The sequence below is a fragment of the Triturus cristatus genome, chromosome 9, assembly GCF_964204655.1.
Source record: "Triturus cristatus chromosome 9, aTriCri1.1, whole genome shotgun sequence".
Taxonomy (NCBI): domain Eukaryota; kingdom Metazoa; phylum Chordata; class Amphibia; order Caudata; family Salamandridae; genus Triturus; species Triturus cristatus.
Window position 1 is genome coordinate 140998002 of NC_140592.1, and position 17006 is coordinate 141015007.

General features: G+C 42.7%; 1 protein-coding gene across 2 annotated transcripts in view; it reads left to right on the top strand.

Moving 5' to 3' along the window:
• PTPDC1 (protein tyrosine phosphatase domain containing 1) overlaps positions 1-17006 on the top strand; it is a 350874-nt gene that overhangs the window by 261331 nt on the left and 72537 nt on the right. For both annotated transcript variants that reach the window (XM_085624576.1, XM_085624575.1), the window contains 2 exons: positions 6201-6338; positions 13957-15254. In XM_085624576.1, the coding sequence (XP_085480702.1) occupies positions 6201-6338; positions 13957-15254 (1436 nt within the window). The remainder of the gene's footprint in view (positions 1-6200; positions 6339-13956; positions 15255-17006) is intronic.

Here is a 17006-nt window from a genome sequence, read left to right on the forward strand (position 1 = left end):
CTTTTTTAACAATTGTCAACATAATTTTTAACACTACCTTTGGTTTGTTGAATAATTCGCCCTATATGATTCATACTTACAGGGCGGGGTCTCAATTACCTGAGTTGTTACCGGGTGAGGTGAGGTCTGACGCTCACACAAGTAAGGTGAGTTGGCGCTCTTTCTCATAGGTGATACACTGGTTGGTACTGTTATGAGATCTAATTTCTAACTTTGTATGTAATGAGGAACATTGAAACAGAACACTACCTATCGTTTGTATTTTCTTTCAACAGGAGTGAAATACACCCTACTTGCCGTGAGGTCGATAGGTACCAGGTTGTATTGTTGGACAACTTGTCACTTTTTCTTGTTTTTTCTTAATCACTTGCAGTAGCAACTATGTATTGGTCCTGAAGAAAGCCGGGAACACATTCCCTTCTGGCTGAAACTAGTCGACCCTTATATGATGCAACCTATTTGTTAAAAGTTGCCGCTACACGCCTTTTTAATAGGATTGGAACAGAGATATTCATTAAACATAGTTTTCTCTGTCCAACTCCCTTTTTAAAGTTTTCACTTGCACTGCACTTACTACACATAGTACCCTTCAACAGAAATACATATGGCCACTCTTGGTCGATTTCTCTCTTGAACTTGTACTCTACTCTGATCTTGGCTACTACATCTGCCTCTTGGCGTGGAGGAGTAGTGACAAGAAGGAAGGATTACCAAGTGATGACACTGGCCTCCCTTGGCAGTTGATGGGAATCCGTATCTAGAGTTCAATGTTCTATCTCTATCAACAACACTCAGACCAGTTGATTATAGTAACACTCTATATTGTATCTGTTCTGTTTTCTTTATATTCAGTTCCTCATTTTGCACGACCACCAGTTCACTAGTGTTTTTCATATGTAAGGATAGGGGATTTGAACTGTTGTTTTGGTCATTAAACTTTTCCCTTAGACCCTTTTCCCTTCGGGAATTAACGTTGATGAGACTGTAATTAATGCCCATACAGAGCTCAATTGTGTGTTGTTATGACTTTACTTTAATTGCCTTAAAACAATATGGATTTCCTTGAAAAAATGCCATTACCGTATCAGAAATGATCGTATCTGCCATGAATATATTCTGTCTGTCTATATTTCCATTGATGAACTAAATACAAAATGTAAATATTATTTAGACTAAGTAACATGAAATTCAAATGTGATTATGTGGTAAAATTATTGTTCTCTTGTAACTTTACACGGACTGAATAATACTGATTAGTCTTTTTTCCATTTCCTTTGTTCATGGCCATTGAACCGGAACTAGAGCTAGTGATCCGGATATTTAATTAACTCGACTCAACTGCACTTTGTAAACACAAGTCGAAAAAGGGGCGACCGCCGAAACGCGTCCTGCTGATCTCGGATATGAAATAAAATATTACCGAGAAACCTTGCTGTGTGCGGTCCCCTTCATTCGTCGAGTGAAGATTCAAGAGCTGAATATATACATATATATATATACATACACACACACACACTATGCATCTCCTTTTCAGACTTTTGACAGGGAGGCGCATGTTGTATTGCTTGGGTTTCTACTCTAGTAAGTCTGGGTATTTTGTTGGTATTTCTGCTGCATGTTATGCAGCTTCCAGAACTCTTATTATGCATCACTTGCATGAACATTTCAGTTAGTTCTGGCTTAGTAGTGTAAATTTATTTTCACCTCCCACCTGCCCGTGCCGCTTTTTTTCCCCTCACACCCGCCCCATCCATGTCACTTTTTCTCCCCTCCCACCCACCCCGTCCATGTTGCTTTTCCTTCTTTCCCACCCACCCCTTCCATGTCGCTTTTTCTCCCCTCCCACCCAGTCCGTCCATGTCACTTTTTCTCTCCTCCCACCTGCCCCGTCCATGTCGCTTTTTCTTATCCTCCCACCCGGCCCATCCATGTAGCTTTTTCTCCCCTCCCACCCGCCAATGTCTCTTTTCTCCCCTCCCACCCGCCCCGTCGATCCGCTCTGTCCATGTTGCTTTTTTCTCATCCATGTCTCTTTTCTCCCCTCCCAATTGCCCGGTCCATGTTGCTTTTCTCTGACCCCACCAGCCCCGTCCATATCGCTTTCCTCCCATCCCTCCAACCCGCCCCGTCCATGTTGCTTTTCTCCCCCCCTCGCCCCGTCCATGTCACTTTTCTCTCCTCCCCCGCCCTGTCCAAGTTGCTTTTTTCTCGTCCATGTCGCTTTTCTCCCCTCCCATTTGCCCGGTCCATGTTGCTTTTCTTCGATCCCACACGCCCCATCCATGTCACTTTTCTCCCCTTCACCCTGTCCATGTCGCTTTTCTCACCTCCCACCCACCCCGTCCATGTTGCTTTTCTACCCTCCCTCCCACCCGCCCCTGTCGCTTTCCCCAATACCTCCCACCCGCCCGTCCATGTCACTTTTCTGCCCTCTCACCCTCCCCGTCCCTTTTCTCCCCTCCCACCCTCTCCGTTCATGTCCTTTTTCTCCTCTCGTTTCCCTCCCCGTCCATGTCCTTTTTCTCCCCTCTCACATGCCCCGTCTATGTCCCTTTTTTCCCTCTCCGTCCCCTGCCCCGTACATTTCTTCTCATCCCCAACCCGGTCCCAATTTCATCTCCTCCCCCACCTGCCTACGTTCATGTTGTCTGTTTTCTTGTTGATTCCAAAGCTGGCCTATGGAAATATGCAAGGCCAGTGGCCAAAGGCAGAACGGGCCCCTACTCTGTCGCAAGACATTCACCCTTCTATCTACATGGGCAACCTGTTGAAAAGTAGCTGAGGCAGGCTATCACCTAAGCCGTCTACAAAACATGGGATACAATTGAATAAGTGGGTGTGGGTGTGGTCTTGCTTAACTCCAGGGGCCAAGAAGTATAGTTGGTGTAATGTGATGCAGCCAACCACAAGGCTGGTAAAATATATGCAAAGTGTGGGGAACGCTTTAGAAAATACTAAATGCTTTTTTATTTACCTTCTCCCCACCTGCCGTCCACTCCCTCCCATGTTGCGTTGCTTGCGCCGCCCCATGCTGTCTTTCTTTTCCCACCCCTGCTGCCAGAAAAAACGCGCTTGCCATGTCATAGCCATTTTTTCAAGAACTCTTAGCCATGCTGAACAGCAGTTGTGCTGCTGCTGTACAACATGGATAAAAGACATGAGCTGGGGCGTCATTTACGCCCCTACCAATTGCACAGCTGAGGCGCCTTTTTGGCTATATTTTTTTCAAATTAATACCAGTACTCCAAGTAATCCAGTTTTTAACCGTTTCTCTTAATCCAATTCTTGTTTTCAATTATCCACACGCAGAGTGGTATGCCAATTTTCATGTTTCTTGTATTCAAGTTGGGCCCTCCGGACCTCTATCCCAAGAATACGATAGACGCAAATTTGTCCAAGACAGTGTTTTTATTAATAGCCCAATGCATTTCGGGCAACTGGTGCCCTTCATCAGGGGTCACTGTAAATGACACATAAATAAATGAATATCAATGTACAAACCATTGTTGTTTAAATCGTCACTCGACATTTTACAATATATGCGTTTCTGTTTGGTCCATGACCATTCAGGTCTACATGATACATAGTGGTAACTAGTCTATAAGTGTATGTTCTAGACACCGTGTGGTGCTGTTCCCATCTCAACCCGACTCCGCGTCTGTCCCGTCGCCATCTCTGTCCTCCCAGTCATTTTGTTCAGACCCTGTGTCCCCGTCCGGGTGTTCCCAGCTCTCTAGTATATCTGCCCACAACCCCGCTATAGGTCGTCTCCGTAGGCCTCAGGCATCCTCCCTGTGGAGTATGCTTTCCTCAGCCCTAGCCCAAGTGGTGATATCCTTTGCCCATACCTTAACCACTGGTTCCATACGTGATTGGTGGAGAAGTGTGGCTCACTGGTTAGAGGAGGCATACCCTGAAGCAGAGGTCAGACCCGGGACCAGGGTTCAATTCCCGACGCGGCAGGGTCTGAGCCCAAGTGTCCACGGACTCGATAATTCTCACTTCGGTGCCTACTTGAATCATGGGTTCACACTCTGCAACTCTGGGCAATAGCTTGCTTAATCTCCACTACGGCCCCCCCGCGGCGGGATGCCTGGCTTTCACCTTGGGGATGCCCAGTACGGGTTATCTCACAGGGAAAAGCCAGGACGGGTTCCCAATGCAAGCGCCGAGATGCCCAAGGGTAAGTCGATCGCTATATAAGAACACACATACATACATTTCCATGTTAGTGCAATCCTGTTCCTGGCGAATGCAAGAGCTAAATCTAAATATCGGGTGCCTACATGGTACGCTTTAGGTCGCGAATAACTTCCCAAGAGACAAGTTTCCACCGTGCAAGGCAATGCTCACCCAGCATCTGTATGGAGGCGAAGCAGAATTGCATTCCAATAAATCTGAAGTGAGGGGCATCCCCATGTTGTGTGACAAAAATCTGCTTCAGGTGATTGACACCTTGGACACTCCCGGGCACCGGCTCCATAGGTAACCCACAGTGTAAGGCAAGTCATGTGTAGGAGGTTGAATTCATATATATTTCAACCTCGTGTTGCTACTAGTGCATTTGAGGTAGGCTAAGATTCTGTCCCAGTCCCTATCGGGATGTTGTGACCCAGTACATCTTCCCATCTGTTTCTAAGAGTGACCAGTGGTTTTAGTCCCATGTCAATAAGTGCCCTGTACAACCATGTTACTTGACGCCGTGCCGAGCCAAGGGAGAGTAGTGACTGTAGCACTGGATGTTGTGGGGCTCTTCCCTTCCTAGGCTCGATAAGCTTGTGTAGGACCTCACCAGTGCCTCAGAGATGAGAAACTGGCCACTGGGCAGGACATGATGTTCGCATAACTCCTCCATCGGGATAAGGGCACCCATTTCAAACCAATTCCTCACCATCGCCGCGAATCTATGCCGCCGTAAACTTAAGCAACCCTTACATTTGAAAAAGTGTGTGACTGTATTTGGTAACCGATACATGTTGTATAACGAAATAAAACTATATATTCCGGCAGAAATGGCACCATTTTCAATGTTTACTTGGTGAAATATCATAAATGTGTTATTTGGATCTACAGTATAAATCAATAAATGTCTGCATGGTATTGGAATCTTATTTTAAGTGTGTGGTAGGTAATTTCGGTGTGATTTCTTATGATTTTATATGTCAGTTGTATTTAGGGAAGAAGTATGACTGTGCTTTAAAACTGAAATTTCTGAGCTTAAACACCTGTTGAGACTTATGGAAGCAATATGAGATTCTTAAAATGCTTGTGTATTCCATATCAGATTAGATTTGAAGCTCGCCTTTGCTATAATTTGCCCAAGATATTTCCAGGGGACACAATCAAAAGCCGCCGAAGCATACTTTGTAATCAGTGCCTAAAGACGGTGTCGCTGGCAACGTTTCTGAAGTATCATGGTGTTATGTCTCCCAGACGTAACACCCTGCTACTCTTCCACTGCAACAGATAAAATGACAGTCAGGTCTTCTGGCCAGCTTTATTGTAAACACAAAGCCCTCCCCAGTATTTCTGAGGCAGAATGTCTGCAAATCCATGCATACAGATCCATACACTTGGCAATGTTGCAGACAAGTGTCCTGGACTCATCGTAGACACTGTGTCAATACAGAATCTTCAATGCTAATGATCAATCGATACATTTGACCCCATTTTCGAGTTGAGGAAACCAGCGACCATTAAGCCCCCCCCCCCCCCCCCCCCTATTCTGTGCAAAAACATTACAAAGCACTGCTCGGCGCTCCCCAAGAAGGTCTAGGTTTTGCATATCTGAAGACATATTTCAGTTCTTGCTGAGAACCCTCAGCAGGGAAGGGGTTAAAAGCACACTAAAGATGCCAGCCCTGTTTTTTATATATCACACTGATATTTTAGTGTGCCATAGCTAGCTAGGTAACATCTTATGTAAAGGTGTACTGTGAGGGGATTCCAGCTGTGCATTTGCATCAGATATGTTCACTGGGAAACAATATGAAGAAAATGGAAATGAGCACAGCATGCACACTTCAGCACATAAGGACACATTTTCCAGGTCATGCATGATTAATGAGTGTAAACGTGATACTTCTCAAAGATGCTCACAAATTATTTAGCATTTTGCTTATGAATCCAAATGTATGTTTTAATTATACGTGCCTTAGTCTACGTTGAGAAAGAGAGCTAATGTTTTTTTTATTTTTCAGTTTATTTTTATAACTTTGGATGGAAGGATTATGGCGTTGCTTCTCTCACTACTATACTTGACATGGTGAAGGTGATGGCTTTTGCACTGCAAGAAGGAAAAGTAGCTATTCATTGCCATGCTGGACTTGGCCGAACAGGTACATTTCTAATAAAAAGTTGATTTTATTTTCAATAAATACATGTAAAATTACAAAGAAACCTATGAACATATTTTCACAGTTTCAGCAAAGGTCCAGTTATGAGATTATTTGCAGAATACAGTCACTAAGAAAATTGTTGTTCTTGTAGTGTAGCACTGGAACACATACAGTAGTCCAGTAGGGGACAACCTTGTAGACCACAGGCAGACATCACCTAGAGCATGTCTACTCGCAAACATTTTCCCAAGGACCAAAATGCTTGGTCTGTCATGTGACCAAGGGCCGGGAGCGGTAAGGTGGGTGTAGGGAAAGCAATGCATGTACATCTAGTGCCGGTATTTCACAATGGGAAACCAGGAAGTCTGGATCAATAGTGGCTCCATCACATGGTCGAATTGCGTGATGCTATGCAATTGTTTTATTTCATTTTTCCTCCTTTTACTTCATTATTACATTTAAGAGGACCTCCAAATGCCTGACCTCAGGATGTTCACTGTACAAAACCTTCTCCGGTGTTTGATTTAATAAACTATAAAGTTGTGTCTGTAGAATAGTTACTCAAGCCACCCAAAGGGTTCACATAAATACTGACTTGCCTCTTAGTTCACTATTGGCATTGCAGTCTGAAAGGGGGGAAGCATGAATGTTTCCAAGTTCATGTTGGAAAACTAACACTTAAAAAATACTTCTCAATGCACTTATATAATTGAGTTCTGAAGAGATTGTGTCATATTTTTACACATATACTGCAATATTTCTTTAAAAATGAAGAAGTTCCTAAAGTTAAGCGGTGCAGGCCACCCTAGTTAGTTACATCCTCTCTTTAACTTCAGTTAACCTTTAAAGAAATTCTTGCACGTTTCTATAACATCTTTTTAATTTTGGTGGTAAGTTGAGTAAACAGCAGCCCAGTGCTGCTATTGACCAAGCAGCTGCATGTGAAGGTCAGAAGGGTCGCAAGTGGCGGTCAGGCCATACTTCGAGTATCAGTTCCTTAGAGGAAGCTGTACCTCCAGATCGGTAGTCTGCACTGCCAGGCGGGTGTGTCGGCCCAACTGTTGTTACAGATGGTGGCAGTCCACCAACTTGGATCATTCTGACGAAGCCTTCCTTTTACTGTACTCCCCAGGGATAACCCCCCTCGCCTCATAGACTAAGAGGCTTGAAAAAAAGTGGGTGGATCAGGTGTTTCCGCTTACTTTCAAATAATCCTATTACTCCAAGTCCTACTCATCCCCATCACAGCCATTACTCATTAGGTAGTCTCACCTTGAGACAGTTAGAAACCTTAGAACAATGTAAGTCCCACCTGCCATGTTGGGTACTATAGTAATTTAGCATCCTTCCAGGTAAATCCACACCTTCTCTAGGCCAGCCAGCTATTTATAGTGACTATGACAACAATGAGAATAAAAATAATGTAGATTGCTCTTAAGTATCCGGGACACTACTGCATATCCCCTTTCCTCATACAGTCATTACTCCCAAACGGTAGCAGAGCCAGAACTGGCCCTTGACCAAGAAGAAAGACGCCAAGAAGACACTAATACTGCGATACCCTGTAATTTTATTAGTGACACAAGCAAAATTTAGGCCAGGTTGGAACTGGGTATTCTCTGTCTAAAAGACTCCAATACTCTGAAGATGGTAATGGTGTATGATAATTTGACGAGAAACCCAAGTTGCTGCACAAACCTCAACTAAAGGAACTCCCTGAACCTCTGCCAAAGAGACCACTTGACCCCAAGTGGACCCACTTTGAATTTCCCTAGTTAGAGGATTCCCAGACAAATAATAGGAGGGAGCAATTGCTGCGTGAATTCCGTAACTGATATTTAAAGCAGTAACCTTGCCACCCTCCAGGCCACTCCAAAACCACCAAACAGATGGTCAAATATGCAAATTACCTATACCTATTCACAATAACTAGGATCACCCATGTCACATCCAAGGAATGTAACACGTCTTCCTCTGGAGAATAAAGGAACAGGACAAATGCAGGCAAAATAAATCCTTTATCCCTGTGAGCCAAAGTAACACCTTCAAGAAGGAAATCAGGATCAGCTTGTTACACCCCCCATGCCCCCCCCCCTTCCCCATTATCAAGGATTTTTAGAAAAGGAAGTCTACACAACAAAGCCCCATCTTTGCCAATACGATGAACTGTAATATTTGCCACCAAAAAGGCACCTTTCAGGAATTTACGATCCACCAAATAAAGTGATTCAAAGGGAGAAACCTGCAGCAAACGAAGAACTAGTGGTAATACCTTAAGACATGAAAAAGTAGATTTGTGGGCTAGGACAGTGCAGAGCACCTCAGAAGGCAAAAGGCCAGTTGCTCATCCACACTAAGACTTCCTAGGTCTCTGTGAAAGTCCATGTGGGCCGGCAAAGACCCCGTTGCTGGGGCAGCTATGCGCTTTAAGTCTTTAACATACACAGTAGATATTAAAGGGTTGATCCCACAGCCCTCCCATCTTAGAAACTGCAAAACTGAAGGTAAACTACACATCACAGGAGAGGGAGGACAATTCCAACACCACTGCTAAAAGGCTCACCAATTGTGACAATAGTGCTTGAAGGGGTAAGAGCATTTGATATTTCTGATTGGCTCTAGTAAAGTGTCAGAAGTTCTAATTTTGCAACCAAATCCTCTGAATAGCCTTAAGAGCAGAGGAAGGTGCCTCACCATCAGACAACCTCGAAATAGAAGCGGTAAGGGTTCCAGGGAAAGACGCCATTGTGGTCTCAGAGTGTTACAAGAGTCCCATACAACCCAGGAAGAGGGCTCTAAACTACGGAAGTGCTGGTGAGTCCAAATGTTTACCCCCTACATACGTCAGGGGAACCCTAAATTGGGTTAAAATTGTAGCCCCTTATGTAGCTAATACAGTAATAATACACCCTGAGGGCAGATTAATTATACTGGAGGGTTAGCCAAATGGTGACCCATTAGTCATAGGTAACATCTTTGCAGTAGTGGCTGGCAGGGAACGGGAGGGGAGGGGTGGTGGTGGGGGGGAGAAAGCAAATAAAAAACACTTTCGTTTTGACCGGCTGCCGCATCTCCTCAGTCTTGTTCAGCTTCCTTCTTCCTGCAGTCCCGGCAGTAGGAAGCTCCTGGGCTCCCCTGAGCCAATCACAACGCTGCAATGCAGTATTGTGGTCGGTCTGAGCGCTGGGGTTTGGTGCTCAGGTGGGGACAGGGAGGCTTTGCATGTTCCTCACCAGGCTGTGTGATGCAGCCTGGTGGGGAACATGCAAAGTGCGCATGACTGTTGGTAGACCCAAGAGGGCTGGCCAAACAGTCATGTGCACTTAGGGAGTGTGCAAACCACTCCTCCCCCTGTGCCTTTAGCCCCGCCCCAGAGCTACGAAAAATAAAATGATAATAGCGTTTTCATTTTATTTTTGCAGCTCTGAGAGCAGTGGGCCGATGCTCCTCCGCCTTAGCGGAGAAGCCCCCACCTTCATCTTTGCCCTACATACATAGCAGCAAGCCTTCTTTTGTCAATTATCTGCCCATCTGGCAACTTGAGCGCATATTCTATGGCTACTTGTGTGGGGGGGGGGGCGGGTTGACTTCCGATAGTGTCCTTGACATGACTATAGGCAGATTCCACTTCCTTCTTCCATATGGTTAGACTGTTCAAAATGGGAAGATGTTGTCTCAGTGACTCTGCCACTGGGCATTAACAGTTATCTGGTGGCTCCACAACCCTGCTCTCCTTTTATTTCACTTCCCTTTGCACAACCTATACTTATCCTCAATAGGGTAGTTTGCTCTACGATGCTCTGCCCACAAATCTCCTCTCCATATTATCTAGGCCAGGACATCTCCAATCATAATTCATAAATACTCCCTGTGGACTGGGGCCACCTCCCCTGTCAATTCCCACTTGGCACCTTCAGATCTAGCTGCTGAAAGATCCAGTTGTGTAAGATGCCATGCAAACCATATCAGAGATTCACTTCAAAGTCATTGACAAAATGGCTACCTAAATGACAATGGAGAGGGAAGCGCTGATGGTAGTAGTGGGGGCGTACTGCATATAAACAGTAGTGGGCAGGGCAAAACCCTATAAGGAAATCTGGATGGTTTAGAAAAGGCCTATATCTAAACTTCTGATGAAAGAATGGCACACTAACATGGAGGTAGCCACCCAAGAGGTCCGTGCTCACTATGTAGGCCTCTTTCATAGTTAGAGAAATAATCCTTTAGAGTCCATCAGTTCACTCCCATGAAGATGATGATTAGTTTAAATCCTCCTGTTACCTTGAGTACTACAGTCACAATGGAGTAGCTGCTGGACTTGTGCTCCTCCCTGGATACTGATGCCACTACTTTCTTTTGCAGCAAGGACATAAATGCCCAAGAAATGAACATTATCTCCAAAAGAGAATGAGTTTGGTGTTTGAATTTGGAGGAAGGATAGAGATTTTTTTTGTGATAGCCCTCCTTTAACAGCTGCAGGACTTAGACATCGTACGTGGATATAATATATTAGGCACTGAAGAGTCTATTTGCATGATGCCAGTATTGGTTCTTTCCATTTCTTCGATGGTACAGCTGTACCATTAATGTGGGTATTTTGATTACATCAGGATCCCTCCAATTCTTCAGTGTAACAGCATAAACATTGTTATTGAGTGGCAATACCAGTTGAGAAGCACACTAAGACATCACACAACTGGGTCAGAAGAAGTTCCCAGAGCCTCACCTGCGTCAGTCCAGTCATCATCAACCTGGGGTAATCTTGCTGACAAATCTGTTTGGCTTAGGGCTTTTCCCTCAGACCATAAAAGAGAAACCCTTTGTTTCTTAGCAACTAGGAGGTATCACAAAGCAAGTGCATAATAAGGAAACTAGAATAACAGCGGCAACATCCTGACATATCCGAGGTATTAACTGCTCTGGAAACACAGGAAATAACTCAATATGATCATTCTTTGATTGCGGTCAGTATGACTGACGGGGAACTTCCGAGGAGCGTACTTGGAAGAAGTCAAAAAGTATTCCTTTCTGCATTCAGTAGTAATTAAGGAGACTTCTTAGCAGGAGTCTTGGAAGATGCAAAAGAGGATGTTGTAGATGGAAAATGTCTTGATGTTGATGGAATTAACATCAATATGATTCTATCGGTCTTGAATGCTTCGATGTTGAGAGTCTTGACATTGACTTGTGGCTCGACCTAATGGAGTGCTCAATCTTGAGTGATAGCTCATAATTTACGTCAGCAAGGCCCTTTATGTTGTCTGTCTTGGAAGGTGGACATGTTGCTACAGTATCTTCATCGATTTTGTTTTGTTCAATTCTGGGTTTTTTCTCCCTTTTTTATTTATTTTTAAGCCTTCCTCTCAAATGTTCACTGAGAACTGTTTCACTCTAGAAAGGTCATGTTCTATGTCCACTCCAGCATGTTCCACCATTGCAGCGCTGGATCTTCGGAGTGTCTTTCCTTTTTTCCCCTCAAACAGGCTTACCCCTCTGTCATATTCAACCCATGCATGTGAATCAGGGAGTCAAACGAGACATAACAAAGTTTTGGGTCAACATTGTTCCTTCCATATGCATAGCTTTGGGTTTTCGATTACCTGATAGCAAACTTTTGTGATTCACTATTTAGTAATCGCAAACAGCTATGTACAAATGTGCGTTTCACACATTTAGCTTCTCTCAGTGGGTCGCAAATAGCCCTACCTCAATAATATTCATGAGCCAGGTCTTGGTTTGCGATCTATTGGGAATCGCAAAAATCACAGGGATGGTTGATTGCTTTTTTATGAAACAATGTTTTTTTTTCTTTTAAAATTCAGCCGGTTTCCCTAAAGAAAAATGGGATGCGCTTCAAAAAGAAATATGAAAAGTTTTCTTTTCAGTTTTTAAGAGTAGGCATTGGTCCGGGGGACCACTATCTACTCTTAAAAAACGTTTTACAGACATTCACATAGGGAAAGGGTCCTTCTGAGACCCCTTCCCGTTTGCAAATGGGTTACCACCTACTTGAAGTAGGCAGTTAAATGCAAAGGTTTTGCGATCGCATTTCGGTTGCATTCACACACACCATTGCGGTTCGGAATTAGGAAGGGACAGCATTAACATGCCCCTTCCTTATACCGAATCACTAACCCATTTTACGATCTGGTAATAGGTTACCGAACTTGAAAATTGGCTTTGTACATTTTAAAAGGCTTTTTTTGCAGTCACAAATGGCTCGATTCTGTAAATTAGGCAGTTTGCGACCGAAAAATAGCTTTGTACATCTGGCCCATAGTGCCTCTGTGTTATTACATATTATTTTTCCTTTCTGTTTTTTGGACACGAGAGGATAAACACACTGTTATGACTTAACCTCGGGGCGGGTTGAATCGGGTAACATTGTTTCCAGCATGATGGTGATCCATGGTTGCAGGTTATGTTCTCATGGCGCTGTTGAAGAACTCCATAAGACGTATTAATACATTATTATTCTCCTCAAATTACTTATAATCTTTTTAACTAAAGCTTTACTTAACTACAGTTACTTATGCCTGTAGTAGGTTGCTCGTATTTTTCATTAGTGGTCCTACAATCGGGTATGTTTTTCAGCTAGAGCTATTCAACAACCTCTTGATTTTTGACATTTCTAGTTGATACTCTTTTTTCCTTTCGTTTGCTGATGTATTTAGATATGAGGCTGAAATGTGTAAAGGTTTTCAAAATAAAACCCTTCAATTGAAATCGCTTGTAGTACGGCATTGTGTTTTTAGCCGTCTGTCCGTTTTTTTGTGCTGTTAGATCTGTAAATTTTTCTTGGTGCTCCCAGGTAAGTGAGAATCTTCAGATCTCAGCCAGTGATGGCATTAGGTTGTGAGGTTTTACCGTTTAAGTTTAGGAGAAGGGAAGAAACTAGGTGTGCACCAATCTAAGGGCTCCTAAAAGGATCCATACGAACAATCAAGCTTAGATGAAAGTTCATATTGAAAGCTTTATGCACAATGTTGAGGTACAGATTAATTAATAGTTTTATTCAGTAGGCTAGCAGCGTATATTTGTTCATATGTGTGGGATCCAGATTTGGGGATAGGAGTTAACTTGTTGTTAAGGTCAGAGGTTTATGAGCGTTCAGGATATTAGTATTTAAAATGTTTTGTTAAACAATATGTATTTCCTAGAATTCAGCATTAACTTTTGTAATACCATAAAACAGATTTTTTTTAAACTTCTGCAAGACAATAACTTTCAAATTATGAACAGGATCCAAAATACAAAAAATGGTTCAGCTTAGTTTATCTCATTTTCATTGTTTTGTAGAACAATCAAGCTGTTTCATTATTGTATCCTATGGTTTTAGCTGATGCACTTTTTGAAAATCTAAAATATTGCTTCACCCTGTACCGCATACCTTGCAAGTCTAACATGTTGACGCATTCCTTCTCTCTACAAGATGTCTTGTTCATGAACGAGAAAAACAACTAATATTGAGACAGTATTTCTTTATTTTCATTGTTACTTCATAACTGTTTTGACATCGACATTATTGACTTTTATTCAGCTACTTTTATTCTTGTCATTATTTTTTGAAGCACAAATAAAAATCATGTATTAAAATTGTCTTTCACCTTTGTTATAGGCGTGTTAATAGCCTGCTATTTAATTTTCGCAACAAGAATGACTGCAGATCAAGCTATCCTTTTTGTTCGAGCAAAGAGACCAAATGCCATTCAAACCAGGTTACAGTTACTCTGTGTGAGGGAGTTTTCCCAGTTCTTGAACCCACTACGAAATGTATTTTCTTGCTGCGAACCCAAAGCCCATGCTGTGACCCTGACTCAGTACCTCATTCGACAGAGGCACCTTCTCCATGGTTATGAGGCTCGCTATCTCAAGCATGTGCCAAAGCTTGTTCATATGGTTTGCAAACTGCTTTTGGATATGGCTGAAAATAGGCAAGTTGTTAAGGAGGAAGTTGTAGAGATGCCGGATCTATCTGCTGAAATAGAAAAGACTGTTTCCCAGTTGACTTCATCACAACTTGAGAAGGAGTTGGAGGATAGCATCAACGCTGCAAATGCGTTCTGCCAATCTGCAGGGCCAGCAGAGCCTTGTATGGCTCATGATGCCATTTTGGCTAGTGAGCAAGAGTTTGATCCTCTTTGGAAGAGGCGTAACGTTGAATGTCTCCAGCCTCTATCTCATTTAAAGAAACGTTTAAGCTACAGTGATTCTGATCTAACGAGAGCTGAATTTCTCCTTGAACAAGGAGAAACCCCTTGGACAGTACCTGCACAATTGCCCTTTCTCAGGAGACTAAGGCAGCAGAACAGTGTGAAACAGTGTTTTGTTGCAGCCATCGCAGAACAGTTGCAACGCACTCCCCCTGCAGATTTCAAAAGAGAGTCATCAGTGCATAGCCCATTTTCATTCTGGACTCAGTCTAGGTTTAATAGCTTGGAAGGGCCAAGAGATGGATCTCCACTTTTTCATCGAAGAAAAATTCCAAAGGACATACAAAGAAGTCGAACGTTTTCCTTAGGGTTTCCATCCATTGATAATAGTGCACAGCCAGAGCAACCAAATTATGACTTCTTCAATTTGACACAAAATGAGATGCTACAGATGGGTGAGCTACAGAGGAATCCATGTGATGGGAAGAAAAAGGAAGAGTCTGTCTTTTGTGGAAGAGGTACTCCTCCATTTCAGGGCAATGAGTCTAAGACCTGTAAATCAGAGCGCTTTGGAGGGCACGACTTTCATGACATAAGGGAATCACTAGGTTTCGAGACAGGGGACGCAGCTGATGGAATTCCACATATTCTACAGTCTGAATTAAACCTTGAAGCCAGAAGACTGCTGGCAATGAAGGCACTTGCAGGTGAATGTGAGTTTATGGAGGAGGAGGATGTAACAGATAAAGTGAAGATGTGGCAGGTATGTGGAATAAAGATACTATTCAACAATTTTGCATGTAGTTTGGAAGAATATGTTGCATGAACTGTGAGTGATTATTGGTTACCTTATGTTGCTCTGGGCCTGGGGTGCAGGTCCCTTTTGTAGTCACAGAGCCTGTGATTCACAAAATCACAGGATTTGCTGTAGTAGAAGGGTATTTTACTATTTACTAAATCCCTTTTGCTGTTGGGAAAACCTTTCCGACTTACAAAACAGGGTTTATGGCCCATTCCAAATCGCAGTTTGGAGTTCACAGTGACATGCATCATTCATTTTTTACTTCAATTGCGGTTGCAAACCATTAATCATATATCAATTCCCCAATTGGGATGGCATCTGCGTTGCAAAGACGAAAGCTTCCCCTTTGGGAAATACGCCAAGCAGCTTAAGGAGCATGGTGATTTTTGCTATCCCTGGCTGGCCACCATCCCTGTGTTTGTACTCAGTCGTGGGGGAGGGGTCACCAACTCCAACCTGCCTAGTTGATATTCATCAGGCAGTTGATTGTGTGCCCTTCTCCAAATGGGCATTTTGTGATGCCTGCATGTATATATTTCAGGCCCTGTCATATGGAATGGTGTGGAAGGAAGGTAATTATGTAAATTCTTATACAGTTTCTGCACATCAGACTCACTGACATTATTTATCATCATTTCTTTTTCACCAGGTACAGGAAAGTAGATATACTATTAGTGTTAATACTTAAATATATTGCAATTAAATATGCTGTAGGGCTCTTTCACTTACTTTTATTTTAAAATATTTCTTGCTCAGACTAACTACATTGATCAATTAAAACAAATAATATATATAGCAGAAGATAATGCACTCTAACAATTGCATAAACTGCACATGCTGCTACATTCGTGCAGTGGAGAAAGTATAATAAGTACGAGAAAATAGCGCTGAAATCTTAAAGTAATTTAGGTTAGATGCGGTCAGCTTTTAAATTTTTTTAAATGTTCAAATACATCTATCGCTCAAGATAAAATGAGATAACCTCCCTTGCCAGTCGCTTCTTTAAATGTAAGATTTACGTCCTACCCAGGCCTAATATTTTTAACACACTGGGCAACGCCTGTTTAATTATGTTTACTTATGCATGTCAGAAGGAGGTGAGATTTTCAGAAAATGGAAAATTTCTGCACTATTTTGTTCCTGCATATTTTATAAACGCTAAAACCTATGGGACCAAAAAGTTAAACTGTCAAATGCAGACGTTGCACAATCCCATGCCACACACTACATTTTAGAAGTGTTTTGTGTCAATCTGAAGGGGGAATTCAATGGACACTACAGTTAATCTAGATCTTCAAGTAATATGAAATGCCGTTGATTTCAAATAGACATGCTGGTCAGTGGCCTACATGTCTTCATGATGCTGTAAATTAATGTTTTGTATTCTTTTTAAAAGCCTTTTAATAGATCATCACTTGTTTTTTGACAAATACTAGAAGGAAGGCGAAATGTAAATGCAAGCTTTCCAATAGAAAGAACAAAGATATTGATGAGGTGCTCTAAAACACATCTAATCCACTGAGCATACCCAACATCATTTGCAACCATTCTCTAGCTTGTTGGGGCCATCACACAGGACACCATCCTCCGGAAATAAGATCAGCTGAACCCCAAGAGGAACAGTCTGTTTGAAAGTACTAGACCTCCATACTTCTACATGAGACAATATTGAACCACACACATTCGGCCTCATTGGTCCACTTCACAGTGTGG